The sequence below is a fragment of the Theobroma cacao genome, chromosome 5 (genome assembly GCF_053813885.1).
Source record: "Theobroma cacao isolate CCN51 chromosome 5, ASM5381388v1, whole genome shotgun sequence".
In the NCBI taxonomy this organism is placed as follows: domain Eukaryota; kingdom Viridiplantae; phylum Streptophyta; class Magnoliopsida; order Malvales; family Malvaceae; genus Theobroma; species Theobroma cacao.
In genome coordinates, this window is record NC_142643.1 from 45,809,388 (window position 1) to 45,833,532 (window position 24,145).

Consider the following 24,145-nt stretch of genomic DNA (forward strand, 5'->3'; position numbering starts at 1 on the left):
ATGGTTCACCATTTTGGTATCAGAATCTAAAGTTGGCAAGTTTTAGCTCTAGGGGTTAAGGGGTTAAGCTCATTTCTTGAGTTGAGTTCCATTTGATAACAATTTAAGATGTAGAAGTTATGAAAATTATTTTTCTACCATAATTAACAGAGAAAATTTCCAGCTTCCAGTGCTATTTATTTATTGATAAAATAATACTATGAAACATGGGGGAAAAACCATTCATCAAGATCAAAGAGGAAAAGAAAAGGAGAGAGAGCAGCATGACGCTGTTTATACAACAACTCCTCCATTGACTCTGATTACCTGCCCATTGGTCCACTCTCCAGCATCACTAGATAAAAATCCCACTATCCCTGCTATATCCTTGGGCTCACCTAATCGACCTAAAGGGCAAGCATCCGCAAATCTCTTGATGGTTTCTTCGGTTTTACCAGCAAAGAACAACTCTGTGGCTACTGGTCCTGGAGCAACACAATTAGCAGTTATTCTTGTGCCTTTGAGCTCCTTAGCCAATATCTTCGTCATAGCCTCAACAGCTGCCTTGGAAGCAACATAAGCTGCGTATCCTGGTAGGAGAGATCCCACGAGAGAGGTGGAGATCATTATGATTCTTCCACCACCTTCACGTGTCAAGCGATTGGCTGCCTCACGACAACATAGGAATGATCCTTTAGTGTTGATATTAAATGTTGTATCCCAATCCTCGATTGTTGTATTTGCCAAGGTTGGATACTTTTGATCCATCACCCCAGCACAGTTGACAAGGATATGTATCTTTGAGCCAAATTCTTGTTCAGCTCTATCAAAGAGTAGCTTGACTTGCTCAGGATCCGAAACATCAGCTTTGATAGCAACTGCTCTTGGATGTTCAGGAGTATAAGAGGCATTCAGTTCAGATGCCAAAAGATCAGCTTGTGTAGAGTTTGAAGCATAATTGAGTGCAACTCTTGCACCAAGAGAATGGAGGTGAATGGCAATGGCACGGCCAATTCCACGAGAGCCGCCAGTTACTATTGCTACCCGGTCCTTGAGCGAAAGGGAAGATGATGATTCCTCCATGGCTGTTTCTGCTGCCAAAATGGTGAAATGGTGAGTTTGGAAATGAGAAAAACTGGAAAGAGCACTTATATGTTGGGATTTGGAAATGGATGGGTGTCAATAATATCTATATCTGATCAGAACAAAATGAAATCTGGACTGAGGGGCTTTAATGATTTGTAGCAGGTCAAGGCTCTGACGTGAAAGTATACTGTGACAGTTTCAAAAAATTGCACCCATTGCCAGAGGTGAAATAGGAATGGAAAATAATTCAGCCTTTGCACTAGACAACAAAATTACTATAAAACGAAAGTCAATTGGCATCTTTGAACAAACTCTTTAATGTAGCTAGAGTTTCAAGTTCTTTATTGAAACTTCAGAAAAGAGATTGATTTGCGTAAATGTCAATCAATTTTCTATTATAATATTTCAGCAAAAATAAAACAAAAAACTTTATAGTATTAAACAACTCACACACTGTCATGGTTTTAGCTAGGCAGGTTAAATGCACCATAAAACAAAGCAAAAGAAAGGGTTGTTTGGGGAGTGAGTATACGTATTCCATGACGCATATATGACTGTGGAGCAGAATAGGTTTTATTAAAAAAACTATTAGATATACCATAAAACAATTAGCAGGAGGCTGGTAAAAGATATGGACCTAGGATAGAGTTCAGTGTACACATGCTCTTTCCCTCTCTATTTCTTTTTAAGGTTTAAAACTCCAAGGTTGGTGCTTAGGAGGAAAATGTTACCTTCTTGTCTAACATCAGAGCAGATAGCTTCAGGTTTTCTCGAGAGACAGCGACAGTGAGATATACTAGTTGTTGCATCTTGAACTTTTTCAAACTTCAACCCAGTAGCGGAAACAGGGAAGTGAGGCTCAAACAGAATAAGCTCATCAAATGTACTCTTGATGTTTTCTCCTTGCAAAGAAAAATAAAGAGAATGAAAATAAAGCAAATGATCGTCATTAGAAAATGAAAAATGCTTCACAAGCTTTTGAGGAGGTGGCTCAAAATATATGCAAAATTTACCAGTTATCTTTGCACAAGCAAACACCACTATTAAATAATGATCAGACAGCTCAGGTCTTGAAGGAAGCATCTTATAGAATATACAATAAACCAGAGCAAGAACTACGAAAGTAGAAGATAGCACTTGATAACAAGAAGTTTTGAAATTACAGCACATAAAGAATCTGTGCAGTCTTATATGAAGATAATTAAAGAAGGCATAATGCTTACCACAATGAATTGTGACTAAATGAAGCACAAAATCATCCTCAGGCATCAAATCAAGGTGCATTTTCAAAGCCCCATTAGGCCACCCAATTTCAATGTTAGTTTACCAGTAATCTCTGCATGAACAAGAGCCACCTTCAAAATGATGAAACCGGTATGCATCTCGTACTATAATCAGTTGATTAGATATCTTGGACACAAACTTGATCCAATTATGGCAATCATTACACACACGAAGATTCTTAATCACACGAACAGGAATTGCACTGGGCAAACTAAGGAGCCCAAAAGCAATAGCTAGCTTCTCACTGTGAATATGCACAGTCGGGTCCTTCTGTCCTTGTTCCACATCACTGAAACGGCTATAACGGTCTTGGACATAACCAATTTCAGCTGCTCGTTTATTAAGATCCTCTAAGTGCTCATATATCTTCTCAGCCAGTGGATGGAGCCGGTCACCTACAAAAAATGCATGGATTGAATTTTTAACCTCAATCCAGCTCTGAGCAGGCTCCTTTTTCACACCTCTTTCTTTCATCATTTGCCTTGTCTGGTCCCTAGAATCCCATTTCTTAGACACTGCATATAAATTAGAAAGGAGGACATAACTTGCTGAGTCTTGAGGTTCCAGTTTAAGAAGATGATGAGCAGCAAATTCTCCAATGTCTACATTCTTATGAACTGCACAAGCACTTAAGAGGGTCCTCCAAATGATGGCATCTGGTTCAATAGGCATATCCTCTACAAATTTTCTTGCACGGCACAAAAGACCAGCTCGGCCAAGAAGATCAACAACACAAGCATAATGTTCGGGTTTAGGCACTAAGCCATGTTCTTTGCTCATGGAGTCAAAGTAATCAAGGCCTTCATCCACCAAACCCACATGACTACAAGCTGATAAAACACCCACGAGAGTGACAGGATTTGGTGTCACACCAACCTGTTTCATCTTCTCAAAGAGATCTATTGCCTCAATGCCATATCCATGTTGAGAATAGCCCGTGATCATGGCATTCCATGAAACTTCATTTTTTTCAGGGATTTCCAAAAATTCTTTTTTTGCATCATCAATGCTACCGGACTTTGCATACAATGTAATCAAAACATTAGACGCTTCAATTTCCAAGTCATACCCTTTTTTTATGATCATCGCATGGATCTGCTTTCCTTGTTTTATATTAGCAGTATTAGCAGCAGCACTAACAGAGGAGATACAAGTATATAAAGTAGCTTCCAATCCAGCTTTATTCATCTGAGAAAAAACCTGCAATGCTTCCTCACAGAAGCCACTTTGTGTGAATCCTGATATCAACACATTCCATGATATATTATCTTTATTATCAATTTTTTTGAATGCTTTGTATGCATCTTGCCTCTGACTGCATCTAGCATAAAGACTCACAAGTGCATTGCCAATTGAAAGATCATCTGAGAAACCAGAGAGAAAAGATTGGGCATGAATTTGTTGTCCTTGACTGAGTGCTTGAATACCAGCACATGCACTGATTGCACTTGAAAGTCCTATGTTGTCAGATTGGATCCCTCGGTTCAGCATTTCTCCAAAAAGTTCAAGAGCTTCATAAAACATATCATGCTGTGTATACCCTGCAATCATAGCTGTCCAAGAAACTACATCCTCCTCAGGAAGCTTTCTGAGAATTTCTAAGGCAGTTTCTAGTTTTCCAAGCTTAGCATACATGTCAATTAGTACACTACAGACATACACATTATACTGAAAACCAGTTTTAATAACTTGAGAATGAATCTGCTCTCCTAAGTCAAGAGCTCCTAGTGAGGTGCAAGTTCTTAAAATACTTGGATAGGTAAATTGGTTAGGCACCAATCCTTCAATTTGCATCTGTCTAAATATATGAAAAGACTCACTGAGATTATCTAACTGCCCATATGCAACAAGCATCACATTCCATAAAACAACATTTTCAGTCTCTGTTGTACTAAAGAACTCATATGCAGTTTCTATATCAGAGCATTTAACATAAAGATCTAGCAGAGAACCTTCAACAATTATGTCCATAGAAAATCCTGCCTTTATAGCATATGAGTGAAGCTGTTTCCCTGTATATAAGGCTCCGAGAGATGCACAGGCACCCAAAAGACTGGCAACTGTAACACAGTCGGGTTTCAAGCAATCATGATGCATTTTCTCAAACAATTCTAGAGCTCTATCACTATATCCACACTGTGCTAACCCAGAGATCAGTGAGTTATAAGTAACTCCATCCCGAAGCTGCATATTGCTGAAAATTTGTTCTGCAGACACTAGACTCCCAGAGCGTGAATACAAAGTTACTAAAGCATTGCAGACATAAGTCTCAGAAGAAAATCCCTGTTTGAAAACAAGACTATGGAGCTGCTCCCCCAGCTTAAAGAACTCTATTTTTGTGCAAGCACTTAAAACACTTGAAAATACATATGGAGTAGGGCAAATTCCCGATATATGCATCTCAGAAAACAACAAAATAGCTTGCTCTTCATATCCATTTTGAGATAAGCCAGAGATCATAGCCACCCACGAAACACTATCTTTCACATATAGTTTGTCAAATACCTTTATAGCAGAATCTATAAATCCATTTTTTGTGTACAAATCAATCAATGGGTTACAAACAAAGGAGCTAAAACCAAAACCATGACGAATGATCCTAGCATGAATTTGTTCAACATACTCAAACCAAACATTACTACCGCTACAGGCCTTTAAAATTCCGGCGAATGTTCTCTCATTAGGATTCACATTTTCAACTACCATCCTTGAATAAAATCTCAATACTTTATTAGTCAGTTTCTTTGAAATAAACCCAGAAATCATTTTATTCCAAGAAAAAACATTTCTTTTTGGCATATCATCAAAAACGTTGATTGCAGAGTCTAAATCACCTGAAGCAATATGCAAATCCATGAGCTTTTCAGATAAAACATGCTCTTTACTAAAACCCATCTTCAAAATCTTCCCATGAAGCTTCTTTCCTTGGTCTATAGACCCAGAATTTAAACACCCTTCTAAAAGCCAAAGAAAAGTTTGTTGATTGGCTTTTACACCTCTATTTTCCATCCAATACAAGAAAGAAACTTCCTTCGAATTCCCTTCATTTTCTTCAATAGAAAGCTCATCAAAGGAATTAGAAATAGCATTGGTATTAAAACAAGCTAATCTCAGTCTGCTCCATTTCCTATTAAAATACTGCAAAATTTCGAAAAATAAGAGCAGAAAATGAGATATAATAAGAAAAAAAGAAATGGGTTATAACAGAAGTCAATGAATAACTAATTAAAAAGAAAAAAAATAAGAAGCATTACCTTTTGGAAGTTTTGGGAGTGGTTAAAAGAGATTTGGTGGGGTTTGAGTTTAAGGGAAGGGAAGTGGTAAAAGAAGGAATAAGTAGAGGTACCATGAAGAGAAAGTTGGTTAAGAAACATGGGATTATTGTTGGGTTTTTGAGTATTGGATTGAGCATCAACTTTGCAAAGAGTTTCTGCCAAAGGTTTTAAAGATATCAGTGAGATATCATAGAGTTTTGCTAGGTTTATGGATTGCTAGTGGTTTTGCTTTGCTCTGTCGACTGGCGCCAAAAGCACAAGAATAACTAAAAACGACATGTCGTTATTGCATTAGTAGAGTTAAAAAAAAAAAAATTATTTCATGTTTTTCAAAATTTTGTTTTATCATAAAAAATAAAAATAAAATTTATATTTGATGCATAATCAATGTATAATATTTATATAATTACAAAATATTATATCATATTTATAAAATTATAATAATTTATTTTTAAAAATTTTAAATTTATTTATTAACAAAATAATAATATTTGATTTACTAATAATATGTACGTATTATACATCGATAGATAATACATTAAATATGAATTCATAAAAATTTAGAGTAAAAAAAAGTATAGGTGAAAATTTAGATAAAGATACAATTGTAATTTAATTCTTAATTTGTTATTTTAAATTGTGATGCTTGATATAAATTGGGTTTTAAATTTTTGTTATTTAAAGGTTTAATTTTGATAATAACATGTCATAAGATATAATTAGAATTTTTTATTTATCTCGCTATGAAAGGTAAATTTTTAATTAGGTAAATTAGAGATGATAATGAGTATTTTTAATCAAGTATATGAAATAAAGCTTGAGACAGACACAAATATCAAGTTTAAAATTCGAATAAGGTTTATGGTTTATTATGAATAAACTTGCATTTACTATATACTTCTTTTATTTTCTTATTTTTTAAAAATCTTGTTTGTTATTTTTATTTCAGTTTAGGTCAAGAAATAGTAAAGTAAAAAAAATTAGAAAGCAAAAAATTAGTAAATAAATGTAAATAAAGTCCTCAAATAATTTGTTTTCTCTTCAATTATAATTTATAATATTTATTATTTACCATCCGCCGGAATTCCCCGCCTTTACAACGGTCAAAAGGCTTCTTGATATTTACCCTGCTAAAACGACCTCGTTTTTTTCTTCTCTTTCGTCTTTAATCCCCAGCAGAAAACCTAGAACGGGAAAAAAAAATTAAATTCGCTAGATCTTCCAAATCAAAACCCTAGAACCCCCAAATTCCTGACCTAGAATGGCAATCGCAAGAACCGGCGTCTATGTAGACGATTATCTGGAGTGTAAGTGCCAATCTCGAATTGATTAAATTTCTCACAAAAAACTTTTATTGTTTTAGGTTTTTTAAAGTTAATTTCGAGCTTGAATTTCATGTCTTAATTTGAAGTTTCAAATTTTTTTTAATTTCCAATAGACGCAAGCACATTGCCAGCTGAGCTTCAGAGACTCCTGAATACAATCCGAGAACTCGATGAACGGTCCCAATGTAAGCCTATATGATTTATGGTTTTTAAAAAATTAGGGTTTTCAATTTGGGGATTTTAATTGAATTTTTTTTTTTGGGAAGCTATGATTAATCATACAAGGCAGCAAACTAAGTATTGTCTAGGATTGGCGGCGAAAAGAGGGAATGGAAATAGTTATTTTAATAATAGTCATGAAGATGAGGACACTATTGAGAAAATGAGAAAGGATATAGAGGCAAGTCAAGAAAATGCATTGAGCTTGTGCACCGAGAAGGTTCTGTTGGCACGACAAGCTTACGATTTGGTGAGTTCCATTGTGTTTGTGATTGACTGTGCATTGCTTTGTGGTATGTATGATGGTGTAGAAAGCAATGGAATTACTAATCTTGTGCACCTTTTTAACCAGCATATCTGAATTCATGGCCTCATCGGTTACAAAATCAAAATAATTATTTCAAAGTCTATCTAAGTGGCTTTTACTCAGTCACTAAAATGTATGACTGGCAAGCACCAGAACTTTGGTTCAAGCTGCAAAAAGGCATAGTTTCTGGACACTAATTCAATTCATTTGCGACTAACAAGATAGTTTTTATCACTGATAATTTCTCGTGCTTACTTCCCCTCTATAAGACAAATTAGATTTTTGTTTCTTGTTCATCCACAATTATGGATGCAATGTATTCTAGACCCATTGGTCCGGTTTCTTATATATAATATCTATATATATATAGCTTCACTAGCTACTGTTGGTTTTTGTGAATTATATTATGATTAAAGCTCACAAAATTCTGATATCTGAAACGTACTTCAGATAGATAGCCATGTAAAACGTCTTGACGAGGATTTGACCTACTTTGCAGAAGATCTAAAGCAAGGTACAGTAATTGCAATCAAAATTGTTCATCTTTGATGGATAAAATACTGCCTCAGGTGATAAATTTGTCACCATGCTTTTTCTTCCTGCAATTTTATCAGAAGGAAAGATACCACCAGATGAGCCTGCCATTCTTCCTCCTTTACCTATTGTTCCTAAGCTTGAGAAACGCAAGCACTTTTACGGAACACCTCAATCAAAGAGGCTAGAATACAGGGATAGAGATTGGGATCGAGAGCGTGATAGGGACTTTGAACTCATGCCTCCTCCAGGGAGCCATAAGAAGGACTTTGCTACCCCTCTTGATGTAGAACAGCCTATTGATCCAAATGAACCTACTTATTGTGTCTGCCACCAGGTTCTGCCTTTTTATTCATTATTTTGTACATCTAATTATTGTTGTGCATGCTTTCACTGCTTCTTTGATTTAAAAGCTTTGATCCAAAATTGAAGGATTGTTTTATCAATTATTTAGGTGTCTTTTGGAGATATGATTGCCTGTGACAATGAAAATGTGAGTCCTGTTCCTCTGCATCTTTCTTTTTTCGTACTGATATGTACTAGCATTTGTATTTCTTTGCATATGACTTCTCTATAATTAACTATTAGTTATTAAAGTTTCTTATATTAATCACATCTAAGTGTCACAATAATGAATTATGCAAAAGAATTGACAGATAATGTGGGGTTGGAGTAGTATGCATATGTAGCACAAACATGTGCTGCAATACATGATATTTTGATTATGAGCTCCCCTGTTCCCCCCAAAAGTTTAATTGCTGTTTATTCATCATGATTTGACTCAATGACTGCTTAGAATTTGTTTGGTACTTATTGTCTAACACATTTGTTCCTTCAGTGTCAAGGAGGTGAATGGTTCCATTATGCATGTGTCGGGCTTACGCCAGAGACAAGATTCAAGGGAAAGTGGTACTGCCCAACCTGTAGAATGCTTCCACAATGTCAATAATGATACATGTATGTATTGCACTATTTGAGATGTTTCAGTGAATTGTTCATTATGCTGTTTCAGCATCTTTTTCCAGAATTTAGGAAGAAGTATTGTAACTGTAATTCAATCAATGGAGATAGGTTTTGTTACAGAGCTGTGAGCCATTAAATTTGATGATTCGTGGGAGTAAATGCGGAGAAATTTAACTTGTGATGGATGGTATATGACCAGATGTTGCGAGAGCTTGACCATACCTACGAAACAACCAAACGATCTCTTCTCAAGTATACCATCAGGAGTTACGGATATAAATTTGGTAATAAACATGGAACATCTGGTTCATTACCTTTAAATGTTCTTACCTAACGGAATAAAGACCTCGACTTGTCTCAACTGCTGAGATTCATGCTGCACTAAAACCTGCAACTGACTTTGGGCATGGTACAATCAGATGATTCAATGATCTTTGCATCTGTTTCAATTCTAGGTTCAATGACAGATCATCACTTCCTACTTGTCTTAAAATTTATACTGCTGTTATTTGATAGACAGAGACTCAAAGGACTCACAGAAAAGGATCAGAATATCTTAAGCCTTGGACTCCACCTTTCCTTTTATGATGCCAGTAGGGGGGTCTACATATGGAAAGCATATATCATCTACGATTATTGCACCATTATATGAATCTCGAAAAGTCACACATTTTATTAATCTTACGATAAAAAACTTAATGCATTTATGCTTTACATCGTGAGAATTTTGTATCCGTTTTGATAACACCATCGATATTTGATAAAAAAAATTTAAAAATTTGATACGACTACATAACAAAAATAAATCATTAAACAAGCTTATAATTTTCAAAAGATTTAAAATTTGAATTCTTTCCTCAAATATGTAATATCATAAAAAATGTTCAGGTGGGTTGTGGCCCAAAAGAAGTAATCTTTCTGCCATTACCTCATGAGAGTTTTTGACTCTTAGCAGATGTCTGATACTTTCTATCCTCTTTTGAATCTGTGAAAGAATCCAGCAATGGGGAGGGCGGGAACTGAAAATTTTTGGGGTCACCGGAAGTACAAGGATCTAAATGACGGCACTACCCTTGGTCCAGGACAAAAGACAAAACCCCAACTAGAACTAGATTTACGAATGCAAGAAAGGCACAGGATCCAATGACTGCCACTCTTCTTTACTCGACTATGGGGCGCTGTGCTTAGCTATGAAGCCCATGAGCCATGTTATCTTCAAAATTAAAAAATATGATTATATTATTATTTTAATTTGAAACTCTAAGTTAAATATGATTAAAACTAATGAAAATTAGAATAATAATAATAGCTTTGCATAGTCCTTTACTTTCATTAAATAAGGGATTTTGTACACATTTTTTTTGTCTTCACAATCATGAGAAATGGGTTTGTAGTGATTTCTCCTTTTCAATGATTTCTCTTAACAATCTTTTTAATTTTAATTAAAAAAAAGTTTGAAGGGCACTTAAGATAACCTAAAAGAAAATGCAATAAGTAGTTGTACCTTTTGCATAATGATTTTCTAAAGCTTTTAATCTACTGTACTTCATAACTACAAGGACCGCTTTTAAGTCTTAACCCAAAAAAAAAAAGTTATATATATAAGTTTAAAATGTCAATTAAATATTCAAAAACTTTTAAATTAATTAAAATTTTTTAAAAGTTTTTTATTTTTATTGTGTAAAATTATATTTTTATTTTAAATTAAAAAAATAATTGAAAATTAATGTAACATCATGGTATAATCATAAACATTTATCATATTTTATGTTAGTATCATATCAATATATTGTAATATAAAAAATAAAAAATAATATTTTAATTAATGACAATCGATTAACAATTAATCATAAAACTTATTTTATTTAAAATAAAAATAAATAAATTTGATTAAATACAATAAATATTAAACATTTATTAAAATTTTTTAAAAAAAATTTTATGAAAAAAATGATTGCTTAAAACAATTATGATTAAAATTATGATTTTAATTCAAATAAAAAGAGAAAAAGGGGAAGAAGAGTGAATGGTAAGTTCGGACAATATCCTTTATGGAATCTGTGTCCGAAAATCGTCAAAGGGTATAACAGTCAAATATGACAAAATTTCACGGCGGGGACCCGCCAAGAGGAGGACAGCGGTGGGATTTCGAAGGAAGATTTGAATTTCAACGTAAAAAGGGAATCCCTTAATCAGACAGCCCTCAAAATACGGAGATATTAATGCGACCAAAAAAAATTCCGAAAAAATCAAATTAAAAGAAAAAAAAAGGAAAAACCCTAAAAACCTGAACCCCTCCAACTATCTGCCAACCAAAATACTTTAAACCAAAAAAATTCAATTAAAAAGACCCAAAAAGACTTTTGTTTGATTCTTGGGTTTTTGTCTTTAGTGGTTGCAAGATTGAGAAAGTTCTTCGAATTTGTTTAAAGATTCAAAATTTTTTGATATTGGTTTATGGTTAGAAAGACAAGAGCTTTGCCAGTTGGAGGAGCAGAGTAAGAAACAAAGAGGTCTTTTGAAAGGTAGGGTTTTTGTTTTTGGGGGGTTTTTTTTTATATCATTTTTAGTTCATTTTTGTGGTTTTAGAACAAAATCTTAATTACCCTTTTCATAAATTTGGTTTCTTTTTAGTTGTTTTGTCATTTCAGACACAGAGCAAAGTTTGCTGCTCTGTTTTCTTCTTCTTCTTTTTTTCCTCTTGGATTTGATTTTGAATTATTTTGTTTGGTTTAGATTTGTTAGCATGGTATCTAAATACCCTTTTTGCCAAATATTTAAAAAAAAAAATTATTTTACTAATAGAAAGGGAGAGGCTTTATCAAATTTTGGTTCTTGTTTTGTGGTTTCGCTTTTAAATTTCACTTTTTTATGTGTTCTTTGATCTGCATGTTATGTTTCAAGAAAAATCTGAGATTTGGCTGCTTATATGTTGTAATAATGAAAGTTGTTAATTTCCCAGATAAAGAAGGTTTATTTTTGTGTTAGGTTCATAGGAAAATGAAGGGAAGTAGTGGAAATTGTAACTTTGAACTTTGAAATCTTCTTATTTTCTATATAAACTGGTTTATTTCAACTGGATATTAAATATTTTGGTTGATTCAATTCTAAGAAATGAGAGTGTAATTTCTGGTTGTGTTGTCTTTTTCTCTGTTTCCTCAGCATTAAATCAGGGTGTTAAGATAGCTGCTTTCAAATAACAAACCTTTTTATCTGTTTACATGTAATCTTTTCAACTCAATTCTTGGGCTACACCTCTCTTCTTCTTCTTCTTCCTTCTGCTTTTATCAAAATGGCTTACCTTGTTCTGTGGTTACAGGTAAATGATGGGTAGAAATCTTAGCCCAATACTGCGGCGAGAATTAGCCAACCTTGACAAAGATGCTGATAGTCGAAAATCAGCAATGAAAGCACTGAAATCATATGTGAGAGACTTGGATTCCAAGGCAATACCTGTCTTTCTTGCCCAAGTTTCTGAGACCAAAGAGACCGGCTCTGTGTCTGGTGAATACACAATTTCACTCTATGAGGTTCTTGCTCGTGTCCATGGTGTGAAGATTGTTCCTCAGATTGATAGCATCATGTCGACTATTATCAAGACATTAGCTTCAAGTGCCGGGTCCTTCCCTCTTCAACAGGCATGTTCAAAGGTGGTACCTGCAATTGCAAGATACGGGATTGATCCAACCACCCCAGAAGATAAGAAGAGGCATATAATTCATTCACTTTGTAAGCCTCTTACAGAATCTCTTTTGGGTTCCCAAGAAAGCTTGAGTTCAGGGGCTGCACTTTGTTTGAAGGCCCTTGTGGAATCGGATAACTGGCGGTTTGCTTCTGATGAGATGGTGAACAAGGTTTGTCAGAATGTGGCTGCGGCTTTGGAGGAGAAGTCCACTCAGACCAATGCACATATGGGCCTGGTTATGGCTTTAGCAAAGCAAAATGCTCTCATTGTCGAAGCATATGCGAGATTGTTAATAAAATCTGGTTTGAGAATATCAAATGCTGGGCTTGCGGAAGGTAATTCTCAGAAACGATTTTCAGCAATACAAATGATTAATTTCTTGATGAAGTGGTTGGATCCTAGGAGCATGTTCTCAGAGGTGGAGTTGATTATGGAAGAGATGGAGAAGTGTCAATCTGATCAGATGGCTTATGTTAAGGGGGCTGCTTATGAAGCTTTGCAAACTGCAAAAAAAATAGCTCAAGAGGAAGGGTCAAAATTGGAGAATAGTTGCGGTTCAGTTACCGGGTCAAACTATGGTAGAAGAGACAACAGCCGTAGAAGGAACTTAGTCACTAATGGGGATAGATCTCCTGCAACTGCTTCACCTGAATCACAGACGCTTGATTCCTTTATGGAATCTGATTCTTTGATTGAGTCACCAGTTTCAATGACTCAGATATCTCGCAACATGGAATATGATCAAAGGAGTGTGAATCGGAAGCTTTGGAGGTATGAAAATGGAGGTGTCGATGTATCTCTCAAGGATGGTTTGTTCTCTGCAGTGGCTCGGGGAAGTTCCATATGTGATTCACCGTTTGATCATCATGAACTAACCAATCATGGATCAGAGTACACAGAAGAATTTGCAGGATTCTTGCAGAGAAGTCCTAGAAATAGGCTACCAAGAAGTGCCACTCCCAGTCCTCAGGTAAGATGCTCAAAATTGTCTATTTGAATTTGGTCCTCTTAATTTTATTATTTTTCTGTTTGTTTAGTTTTGGTTTTGTTGATATTATTACTTTATAAAACTGCATTTTCCCTGTTATGTTTGCACTTCAGAGGTCACGTTCTCGGATTAATGTAGACAATCTCTTTACAACTCCAAGAAAGCTCATCCGCTCTCTTCAAGATCCCAATGATTTGAACTCGGATTACTCTGAGAAACAAGCCAGAAGGTTCAGAAGTCCATCCTCAGAGAAATTTGGATGGAGCCCAATGGCAAACCCCAATGGTTTTCGGCGTGGAATGATCTATGAGGTCAAAGGGAATGGACATTTGTATACTGATGGTGATGAATTCCAAGGTGTCTCTGAATCTGTGTCATCAACTGATGATAGTCCTGCTGACATTGATGTCCAAGCGTCTTGTGAGGCAGTTTCCAAGAATAAAACTGAAACTCAGGATTTTCAGAATGAGAAAGCTCGCAAGAAGACAGTTTTTAAAATGCTTTTTGGCCTCTTTTTCATTATACTTGCAGTTCTCACTTCATTTTTGTGGACTGAAGTTCAGGATGAAGGCTTCCAAGTAGTTCCAACTTGACTCACTCATTCTGTTGTATCAAACTCTTTCAATCCTAGTGAATTAGGAGTAAGGTTAGTGGGAAGAATGTTGGAAATAGGTCATTACAATGCCCTTCTGTAACAATATTTGTTACTCCTTTTAATGAACAGTAATTAGTTCGCTGTTTAATGAATTTAACAGGAGTAAAGCATTTCTGCTTCTCGTAAGCTTTGGTTTTCCTATATTTGTTCATTGCTTTCGTAGTCTCTCTCCTGTTAATGTGCTTGTCAGCAAGACTTAATCCGTATTCTGGGTGTTGAAGAGTGTTTTACCATCTTCTGAATGATTGGCATTAGCAACCGCTGATAATTTTCCATATATCTTAGTAATATTATGGTCTGATGTTGCATTCTCTGTTGAAAATACATCCTATTTATGTTTCCCATAGGGAAATTAGAGCTACTGTTTTTTCCATTACATGATCAAAAAATGTAAAACATTGCTTTCTTTTTATCTTCATTCTTGAAAACAGTGATGTGGTGCTTCAAATTTAATGTTCTTCATATTTTAAGAAGAGTTTGAGCAATGAGAAAGTGTTAATGTTAATTATTGCAGTCAACACCCAACGGTAATACCTTTCATTCACAACTTACAAGCATGAAAATTTACTTGATGAATGTAAAAGCATGCTTGATGATGGTTTACATGTTTGGGTTGTGTAAATGCTGGCAACCTCGCCACACTTCTCCTGGACCTAAGATTATGGGTTTAAGCGTGGCTGACTGACCTACACATATAAAAGCATACTCGCCATAGATTTCATGGCTTGAACCAGGGCTGAACATATACAATTCATCAAATCCTTCTCTTCCTACCTCAACTGAGTTTCTTCTACCCTGCTCCATAGAAGGAAAGAAAAGAAATCAGTCTCATTGAGACAACCAATTATGACTTCTGATGAATGGGATTTAAGAGTAAGTTATTTGGTTAAAGTCTAAAACTAATGTTAAAATGGAGCACATTTGAATTTTGCAAGAAAAAGTACCCTGTCAATGAGTGTGAAGAATCTAGGTGCACTGGTGTAAATCCTGCTCATTTGCTCCTTTAACTGCTTATACCCCTCCTCTTCACCCTCCATTTCTTCACTTTCTCTCTGCTTTTTTTCTGCTTCACTAGCATTCTTCTGATTTCTTTGTCCCAATCCACTGCAAAACCTTTTCAGTCCCATTTGACTCCATAGCTGGCCAATATAAGAATCATTTTCCAGGTCAAAATCTGGAGGAATTATACCAAAATTTGACAAAAAGGGTGGCATGTTGAGAAAATTTGAGCCTTCTAATCCAAGTGCATATGTTGCATCCGGACTGCTAACTGTTAGATGGCTTATAATAGATCCAGTCCATTGTAGTGGTGATGATTTCGAGTTCGAGACTGTAATCTCTGAGCTTAAGACATCTTCTTGGAGAGTCACAATATGTCTTGTTTCAACCATATTTTCTCTACTTATCAGCTCAACCTGCATTTATCAAGTTCATAGTGAAATCAAGGCTCATTGGAAACTACCTTGACTACAACAAATCTTTCAATGTCTTTCTCAACTATTTTAGGCACACCGCCCATATCTGTATCCACAATATCATATGCTTAACCAAATTACTACTGAACTGACCTTAATAGAGTTCTTCGAATTGCCTCTGATATCACGAAGAGCCCAAGTACTTGGAGACCATGAAACTTCACTATCACCTTCACAGTTGAGGGCTAAAGACACCCCTCCTTGTATCACAGCCTCACCTTCATCTCCCTCAGAAACCGATGTGTGCAGTAGCTCAACCGTGCCCCCATGCCACATTGGAGCCTTGTAAGAAGTGATCAAACCACTTGGAAGCATTAGAGTAGCTGTGCTGCCATTATCCAACCCCATCTTCGCAACACAACTATCACCAATACCTTCAAAAGTGACCCCATGGCCACTGAATTCTCCCTCTAGGTAGTCCACGTTGATTGGTTGGTAAGGAATCGAAGCCACAGATGCAAGTGGAAATTCTCTCCTGTTATTGCTGCGTTGAAGAGATGTAGAGGGAAGGTGAGGGTGATAACATAAATGATGGCTAGTTGGTGTTGGAGAGGAAAAAGGAGTGAAGTTGGGTGAGAAAAGTGAACTGCAAGCCATAGTAATACTTCCTGACTGCAATAATAAGACTCTTTCCTTATCTTTTTTATATGTTAGTTGCAGCTAGCTAGGCTGCTCAGGAGGTCCATTTGCAGTGGCATCTAGAACCAGAGAGAAAGATCAGGGTGGTCCCTTATCCTTTGCTTTCCATTAGGATAATTCAACTGATATCTTTGGTTGGTTCTGATTGAAGTCTTGAAAGATATTTCTGTACCCCTTTTTCTTCGGGACGGTACCAGCTTCTCTTACTATTACCAAGACCTTTGTCAAGTAATCAACCTTATCTTTTTCAGATGGTAGAAATGGGCTTAGCATATTTAGCTTGATTTCCGTTTTTCTTGGTTCTCAGCTCTCTCAGTGTGCCCCACTCCTGACAAATTCAAATTCAAACATTTCATATACTGTTTCTTTTAGCGTCAATGTGTTACAAACTTGAAAAAGGTGACTAGAAGCAAACTATGCTAATTGGAGTCCATTTTGGTTCCTTCTAAATTTAATGGTTTCATCACTTATATAGCACCTGGACTTCGAAGCAGCTAAGTGCAACTGTACCGGACCATTACAGTATTTCCATTAAGGTTTATCTCTATCTAAATAGTTAATTTGATAAGGTGTACAACGTCAACCCTCATAATTCTAAAATCTCCCTCTTACCTATCCGATATGAGATTTCGTCACATTCTCTTATCCAAGTTTGTAACACTCACATTACGGATTAAGCAACCTTATCTACTCTTATTTGTTGGAAAGCTTTGTGTGACATCGAAATCAAGTTCAAGTTGATTTTGGTATCACTTTATCCTAAAACTATTATCCTCTTTTTTAAAAGTTAATTTTATAAGACATGCAACGTCTACGCACAAACTTGTAACAATTTCATTGCAAATGTTGACATCAACCTTTTAACCTTCTATTTTGTTATTGTGAGCCTAAATCGAACTCAATGAGTTGATGAATTGAAATTACATAGACAATAGACGAGACTAATGATTTGCAAAACCAATTTTTCTATGGAGAAAAAAGAAAACAAAAATGAAAATTTTTTCTGTTAATGGAACATATAATTACAGGTTGTCATGCTCAATGACTTGTGCTCCTCTCCAATTTTCTCCAGGTTTCACTACCAATGGCACCATCATTGAAGCCGGACCTGTGCAGATAAAGTATTCCTTCCCATACTTTTCTGATAAGGAACCAGGGCTGGACAAGTATATATCTTCAAACCCCATTCGTATTACCCTGAAGAAGAGTTCTCTGTCCTGGAAAAAAGGAAGCAACAACAAATAGAGGAAACTTCAGTATATACTTCAAGCAGACACTGAAAGTTCCAAGTAATGGAAATAGAAAAAGTTTAGTTTTACCTGATCAAGAGTTTCATATTTTGATGGTGGGGTGTTATAAATTGCCTTTAGTCTCTCTGATGGAGGAGCAGCATATACTCTACTGAGCTTATTCTTCAAGATGGTGATTGGCACATCTTGTGTTGTCCACACACCTGGTTTCTTTTCATTCTCTGAACCAAACCATCCAGAAGATTCAGATTTCATTGCTTCAGAGGGAGATAAGAGTTCGAAAGGTGAAGATAAAGGTGGATGTGAGCAGTAAGAGCAGCCTTTGAGTCCATTGATTGCTGTGCGTCCTCTCTTTTTGAAGTTCAGATGGCTAAGTATGGCACTAGTTAAAGTCACATCTTTGCGGCCATTGTTCTTTACTATGACTGCTGTTGCTATGCTTAGTGGATAGAGGGAGACAACATAACTTATATTTAGAGTTCCAGCGGTACAGCTCAACTCAACCTGAAAGAAAGCATCAAAACCAAGAAGATAACTTTTCTTTCACGAATTCATGGACATAATCATAGAAAGATATTATTCATCACTGAAAACAGTGAATCAAAGATATGTAGAAGGCCTGCAGCTACAGAATTTATTGGTCTTTCTGTTCTTATTTCCACCAGCAAAAGCAGCAGAGTTTCATACAGTGTATGGGAAGTCTCCTAGAGCAAAAGCAGCAGAGTTTCATACAGTGTATGGGAAGTCTCCTAGCTAACAAGTTTTAACTACCTACCACATTGCTTAACAGAAATTCATCAACAGATTAATCAAAAGAGTGGGTTTATAGGAATTAATTTCATTTTGCCCCATCTTATGAAAAAATCTTCTAGACAATCTGCAGAAAGAGGAAAAGAATCAATATAAGCAATTCTAGATCAAGAAACCCCATAATTATCTTTATCCGTACGGCATATGCTGATCAGATAGCCTATCCTGAACTTTTTGCTATATTATGCAGAATTCAATCTGAAGCAACCCGAAAATGGCTTTCAACTGTGTCCATGTGTGGCCTCTACGAGAGAGGAACTTATAATCTGAGGGTAACACTTTGAACAGCAGAATTTTAAACTACATGAACTAGGACAAGTGTATGCAACTAAGAAAAAACCTGCAGAGCATCAATGGAATCATTATCAGCATCCTTTACAGTCCACCCCGCACCAGACAGAAGCGACCCTTTTGAACTTTTATCTGATGCATCATTGATAACCAAACCAATCCCTCCTTTGGCCTTGGTACAGTCCCCTCCACCTGCAGGAACAGTATACAGGATCTCCTCGAGGCCATCATCTTTCCAATATACTTTAGGCTTGTATGAAGTGACATGAGCATCAGGTATTCTCAGTCTCAGTGAGCTCCCATTTCTTACTGTCAGCTCAACGAATGGAATGTTATTGGACTCCGAGAATTTGATGCCTTTACGACCAAATTTTTCATCAAGAGCCTCAGGAATGGGAAGGGTAGTTGTAGCAGGAGAGGCTGAAGAAGCTTTGATTATGTTTGGTTTTGGAAGAGAGAAAGAAAGAAGAGAAGCCATTGTTGGAAGGAAGAACTCTGTTAGCTTCCGCACAGCAGTGGACTAAGCTGCTAGGCTCATCCTTTAGCTAACTGTTTTGTTTGGATATGCTTTTTGGCTTTCAGCAGTTTTCACATATTTGCACTTTCCTCCTACATAAACCTCTTTATTCGAGGACTCTGAAGAATTCAACCAATTATTTTTATCCACCAATATTTTTTATATTTACTATTAAAAACTATCATTTATGAAAAAAACAAATTTATTTGATTTATTTTAGCATAAAGAATGTTCAACAAAATGTACGATTTTTATTTTGAAATAAAAAGTTTTTCCCAAATTTTATATATCTATTAAAGGGTGGAATATGAAACATTGAAATATTCCTGTAAAACATAAGCAAAGGGAAAAATTAATATTTGATATCAGAAAATGTCAATTGCCAAGGGTAGCAACATTCATGGAATTTACTGTTGGAAAATTACAGTACTGATACACTAAAATCACAGAACATCACCACCACCACCACCACCCAACATAAAATTCTCAAGCACAAGCAAAATTTTTCTTTCAGCTAAAGTGTTTTCAGCATCTCGGAAGAAAACAAAAGATGCCTAAACAAAGTTTGAAAACCAGCCCGGTGAGAAACACAAAAGAAAGATAATCAATCATGCTGCACAAAGGCTTAGTCCTCATCCATTCCCGCAGGCTGATCTCTCCTTGGACCTCCAGCTGGTTTTGCCATGATAATCTACAACATTGAATGAATGGCATGGTCAGCTTGGTGAAGGAAATTTTTCAAAAGAGTATATGAATCTGGTGCCAAGGAATAAATACAGTGTTGTTTCCATTTTCAAGCTTTCTGTTTCAAGCTGATTACCTGATCTACCCGTAGCACGGTGCAGGCAGCATCAGTAGCATATTTGAGAGCGAAAAACCTGCCAAAAGGAAAAACACACACATAAGAAAAGGAAGTCAATGGTTGTACTTTTTGTTGACACATTTATGATTGAGGTATGAAATGCTAATTTTCCACACAAGTAAGAACAATAGAATCACAAGCCTTACAGTTAATTTTCAGAAGATGTAAATAGCAACTTACTTAGTGACATAAAGATCCCAAATGCTCATGGTTGAGGCATCCTTGCAAACACCATCCTCAGAGTCACCTCCTCCCAAGTCGATGCCCACTTTGGTATTTCCGGATGCATGTTTTTCATACAGCTTAGATATAACATCCATTGGATTGAGTCCAGCATTCTCTGCCAAAGTTCTTGGTACCATTTCAAAGCTTTCAGCGAATTTAGCAATGGCATACTGATCCAATCTGCAAAATATCCCATGTTGATGCTAATAGTCTCTTCTAGTATTTATCTAAATCTACTATAAAAACCAAATTTATAACAGATTCCTAACTAAGAGATCAAATATACATGACAAATCCAAGATATAAAGAAGTAATGTAAAACAAACTTGACAGTCAACAATGCAAAAGTTGCTTCAATTTAGACATCCAGCACAGCCAATGTATAAGATTAAAATGTGTTACTACGTCCAAAAGAAATAGTAGTTAGGCAGGTAGACTGTCATCAAGGCATAAACATTCTCATATGCCATTCATGCAATTGTAACACATAATCATGAAAGCTAAAGATGAAAAGTTACATGCAGAATGAAGCTTTGCAATAAGTAAGTAAAAGCAAAGGAAGACAAATAGACCACCCTGTTTCCTTAAAGGAAAATTCCTTCAATCTTCTCGCCAATTCAATCTCAGTAGCTGCAGCTCCAGGTACTATACGGCTGTCCCTACACATTGCCTGACCAAAAAACATGGGCATTAATGTTATAATGATACTTCCCTTGAAATTTACATAAAAAAAAGAACAGAAAATACTGTTTCAGCAGTTGAGAAAAACAAAACTCAAAAAGGTTTATACAGGAAAAACGCTACAAACACTTGGACGACTGAGTAGGAAAAATGTAAAAAAATTCAACAAAGATAACCTTATATGTATTCACTCCATCATCAACAGCTCTTTCAAGATCATCCAATATACTATCAGTACTTCCTCGCAGAACCACAGTGGCAACTCTGTTACCACCTTCTTCACTTCTCACAACAGTGACCTACATTCAAATAGCAAGGCAAAATGAAGCGAGCAAAAGATAAGGACCCAAATATGACTAAAGCAACCCCTTCAAACATACCCGAGAACCACCGATTTCCTCAACTGAAACTGAATCAACAAATCCCAAATCATCTGGCTTTGGTTGGCTGAGTTTCAACTGCCGAAAGAATGAAAGACCCATTAGATTAGAACGCAAAAGGTATAATCTTTTTTCTTTTAACATAATCTAGATAGAACACTCACGAGAGCAGCAGTGCCTGTTGTGCGGCAAAAGCGTCGCAGTTCAAACTTTGAGCTGATTTTCAAGACCATTAACCTACAAGAAAAAGATCCCAAATTAAAAATGTTTAATAAGACTGCAAAAGCTCCAAAGCAAAATATTTGTGCATCTGAACATTGGCCAATCTATTAACACTTTATATTCAACATCATAGCAATACGGAAACTTAATCTATAGAAGAAAGAACAAAAAGCACAATTAGAACTACGAAATGGAAACTAAATATACTTGTAACGTTCACAGAAATGCAATGCCATTTCACCGACTGCTCCTCCACTGACAATAACTTTGGCACCAGAATCAGCAACTGCTTTAATGAGCTCCTCAACCTTAGCTTCTTCAGTTTTTGCATAATTCTCTAGCTGCAAGGATACACCAAGAGAAAACCTTCCACATTTAGACATATTTGAAAAGCCAATTTTCTGATCAACATAGACCATCATAATAGATATATAATCACCATAATTGGCACAAATTGAAATGTATACATACCTAAAAGACAAGTGTTGTATATTATGCCTGAAAAGCTCAGATTAAAAAATAAAAACAAGTTGAGAAATTCTCATAATACCTGCTCAGCAGAGTGAATCAATACAGTTCCTTTTGTTTCAGTAGCAGATGTATCAATACCACTGGCAAACACAGCCACCTAATATGAAGTGAGCAGAAAGGCACTGGTCAGAAAGCAATGAGAGAAAAACTTTTGTAAAACTTAATCAATGAGAAATGAAAGGATAGAGAAAAATAAATGTGTACCTTTGCCTTCTCCATTAGTTTTATACTTCCCACAGCATCACCTTTTAAAACCATCCCCCGAACTATTGTACAATTATGCAAACCTCCTCCAACAAGCTTTGACACACGGACATTATCAACATCAAAATTCGCAGGATTCTTGGGGCAGACTTGGATACATGCCTATGATGCAAAAGAAACAAAGAAAAAAATGCCATGATATCCTTTAAGAGAACAGCTAATGGAATAATTAATTAGCGATACACAAAGGGAACGATTTGCAAATTACATCAGCTATAAGGGAACACAAAATATCTTCCTGTCCATGTTGTTTGCTAGCAACAGCCGCTTTCATTCGAGTAACGACTTGCTCTTTATTCCTAACATCCATTTTTTCAGAACCTTTCTCCACCAGTTCTGACAAAACCTCAATCGTCTGCAAAAACATTAAAAAAAAAAAACAAAATGATAAATTAGGCCACTTCATCATCCATATTTAACATCACTTAAGTCATTTAAGTTACTTGGCAAAGCATAGGGCAAACCTTGTTAATAGCTTTAGTATATCCACTAATGATCTCACTAGGGTGCAAGCCAGTCCTAATAAGCTCCTCTGCGTTTTGGAGAAGCTCGCCGGCAAAAGAAATCGTCAAATTAGCCCCATCACCAATTTCCTCTTGCTGAGCCTTACCCGCTAGAACTAATATCTTTGCAGCAGGATGCTGAACCTCAAGCTCATTGACAATAGTAGCAGCATCATTCGTGACAAAGAGCTTGTCTAAATGATTAATAACCATCTTATTCATACCTAAGGAACAGTAGATCAAACATTAAAGCAGAACAAGAATTCAAGTAAATGCAGAATTAGGGAAGTACAGTTGATCCGGATTTCAAACTGAAACAGAGTAAGAAAAAAAACAGCAGATTTCAAATCACAAAAAAGGAAAGAGAAAAGCGAATAGAGAGAAATGGATACCGTCGGGCCCGAGGGAAGTGCGGGTGATGGTAGAGAGTTGCTTGCAAGCATCGATGTTTTTGAGAACAGCTTCGTCGAGACCTGAGAGATGCTTGTGACCTTCCTTCAGCATCGATTGTATCCCATATGGCTGCATCGAGAACCCCATTTCTCTTCTTCTTCTCCTTCCTTTCTACAGTAACCTTACTCGAAGGAGAGCAAGAAAGTGTAAAACCCTAACCCTAGAAATGGAGAAATGGGGAAAAAAATTGAAACTTTTTTGGTTTTAGAAGAAGAGGGAAGAGCAGAGAGTGGAACTATAAGTTTAGTCCCAGAAAGCCCTAGAAATGACCCTTTTCCAGCATGCGCGATGCATGTGACAGAGAGAATTTGCTTATGATAAGCTTTTTCTTTTATTTTCTGAATATGCTTTATCATGTGATTTCTTGCCATTAATAACTAAAAAATAAATACTTTTTTATTTTTGAAAAATATAGATTTATTTAAATTCCTAAATAATTAAGATATTTCTATAAAGATTTGCTCTTATTATTAGATACAAATAAAAAAATATATATTAGGATTTGATAAACCTTTTCTGTTTGGTAGTTGAATTTGATAAATTTGAGGAATTATTAACATTACCAACAAATTTATTTACTTTTTAACTAAAACCAAATATTCAGGCCAGCAATTAAGAGAAAAATTGGACCATTTTAGAACCACATTTATTTGGTAAAAATTTCATATATTAGGAGTTTATTTAATTCATTTTTTAATGGTTCAATTAGTATTTACAACATATTAAATTTCACATTTTTTAA

General features: G+C 35.8%; 7 protein-coding genes across 10 annotated transcripts; 2 read left to right on the forward strand and 5 right to left on the reverse strand.

Moving 5' to 3' along the window:
* Positions 1-143: 143 nt before the first annotated feature.
* On the reverse strand, positions 144-2,429 carry LOC108660444 (NADPH-dependent aldehyde reductase-like protein, chloroplastic). 3 transcript variants are annotated; one of them, XM_018120547.2, is made up of 3 exons: positions 2,289-2,429; positions 1,797-1,964; positions 144-1,073 (listed from the first exon to the last, which is right to left on the reverse strand). In XM_018120547.2, exons 1-3 carry the CDS (start codon positions 2,347-2,349, stop codon positions 274-276), a joined length of 1,029 nt encoding a protein of 342 aa, XP_017976036.2. In that variant the 5' UTR covers positions 2,350-2,429; the 3' UTR covers positions 144-273. The 3 variants fall into 3 exon arrangements, with proteins under 3 accessions (XP_017976036.2, XP_017976035.2, XP_017976034.2); XM_018120546.2 differs by having other exon boundaries at positions 144-1,070; positions 1,797-1,967; positions 2,289-2,425; XM_018120545.2 differs by having other exon boundaries at positions 1,797-1,967; positions 2,289-2,425.
* On the reverse strand, positions 2,288-5,866 carry LOC18600287 (Pentatricopeptide repeat (PPR) superfamily protein). The gene is made up of 2 exons (XM_018120544.2): positions 5,604-5,866; positions 2,288-5,487 (listed from the first exon to the last, which is right to left on the reverse strand). Exons 1-2 carry the CDS (start codon positions 5,721-5,723, stop codon positions 2,389-2,391), a joined length of 3,219 nt encoding a protein of 1,072 aa, XP_017976033.2. The 5' UTR covers positions 5,724-5,866; the 3' UTR covers positions 2,288-2,388.
* Positions 5,867-6,770: 904 nt separating this feature from the next.
* ING2 (PHD finger protein-like protein) lies at positions 6,771-9,089 on the forward strand. Of its 2 annotated transcripts, XM_018120679.2 has the most exons (7): positions 6,771-6,931; positions 7,063-7,134; positions 7,216-7,418; positions 7,926-7,989; positions 8,090-8,346; positions 8,464-8,502; positions 8,848-9,089. In XM_018120679.2, the coding sequence occupies exons 1-7, from the start codon at positions 6,886-6,888 to the stop codon at positions 8,956-8,958; spliced, it is 792 nt and encodes a 263-aa protein (XP_017976168.1). In that variant the 5' UTR covers positions 6,771-6,885; the 3' UTR covers positions 8,959-9,089. The 2 variants fall into 2 exon arrangements, with proteins under 2 accessions (XP_017976168.1, XP_017976169.1); XM_018120680.2 differs by lacking the exon at positions 8,464-8,502.
* A 2,116-nt stretch (positions 9,090-11,205) lies between these two features.
* Positions 11,206-14,426, forward strand: LOC18600289 (ARM repeat superfamily protein). The gene is made up of 3 exons (XM_018122279.2): positions 11,206-11,497; positions 12,292-13,627; positions 13,759-14,426. The coding sequence occupies exons 2-3, from the start codon at positions 12,296-12,298 to the stop codon at positions 14,236-14,238; spliced, it is 1,812 nt and encodes a 603-aa protein (XP_017977768.1). The 5' UTR covers positions 11,206-11,497; positions 12,292-12,295; the 3' UTR covers positions 14,239-14,426.
* Positions 14,427-14,776: 350 nt separating this feature from the next.
* Positions 14,777-16,559, reverse strand: NDF5 (NDH-dependent cyclic electron flow 5). The gene is made up of 3 exons (XM_018120658.2): positions 15,869-16,559; positions 15,245-15,715; positions 14,777-15,095 (listed from the first exon to the last, which is right to left on the reverse strand). Exons 1-3 carry the CDS (start codon positions 16,370-16,372, stop codon positions 14,901-14,903), a joined length of 1,170 nt encoding a protein of 389 aa, XP_017976147.1. The 5' UTR covers positions 16,373-16,559; the 3' UTR covers positions 14,777-14,900.
* Positions 16,560-17,246: 687 nt separating this feature from the next.
* PNSB2 (NDH-dependent cyclic electron flow 1) lies at positions 17,247-19,362 on the reverse strand. Its single transcript, XM_007030649.3, has 3 exons — positions 18,815-19,362; positions 17,734-18,168; positions 17,247-17,631 (listed from the first exon to the last, which is right to left on the reverse strand). The coding sequence occupies exons 1-3, from the start codon at positions 19,241-19,243 to the stop codon at positions 17,437-17,439; spliced, it is 1,059 nt and encodes a 352-aa protein (XP_007030711.3). The 5' UTR covers positions 19,244-19,362; the 3' UTR covers positions 17,247-17,436.
* Positions 19,363-19,618: 256 nt separating this feature from the next.
* Positions 19,619-23,639, reverse strand: LOC18600292 (TCP-1/cpn60 chaperonin family protein). Its single transcript, XM_007030650.3, has 13 exons — positions 23,343-23,639; positions 22,912-23,174; positions 22,656-22,802; positions 22,388-22,549; positions 22,203-22,280; positions 21,860-21,993; positions 21,595-21,667; positions 21,431-21,508; positions 21,227-21,349; positions 20,945-21,039; positions 20,325-20,549; positions 20,103-20,160; positions 19,619-19,973 (listed from the first exon to the last, which is right to left on the reverse strand). The coding sequence occupies exons 1-13, from the start codon at positions 23,488-23,490 to the stop codon at positions 19,908-19,910; spliced, it is 1,650 nt and encodes a 549-aa protein (XP_007030712.2). The 5' UTR covers positions 23,491-23,639; the 3' UTR covers positions 19,619-19,907.
* Between the last annotated feature and the right edge of the window lie 506 nt (positions 23,640-24,145).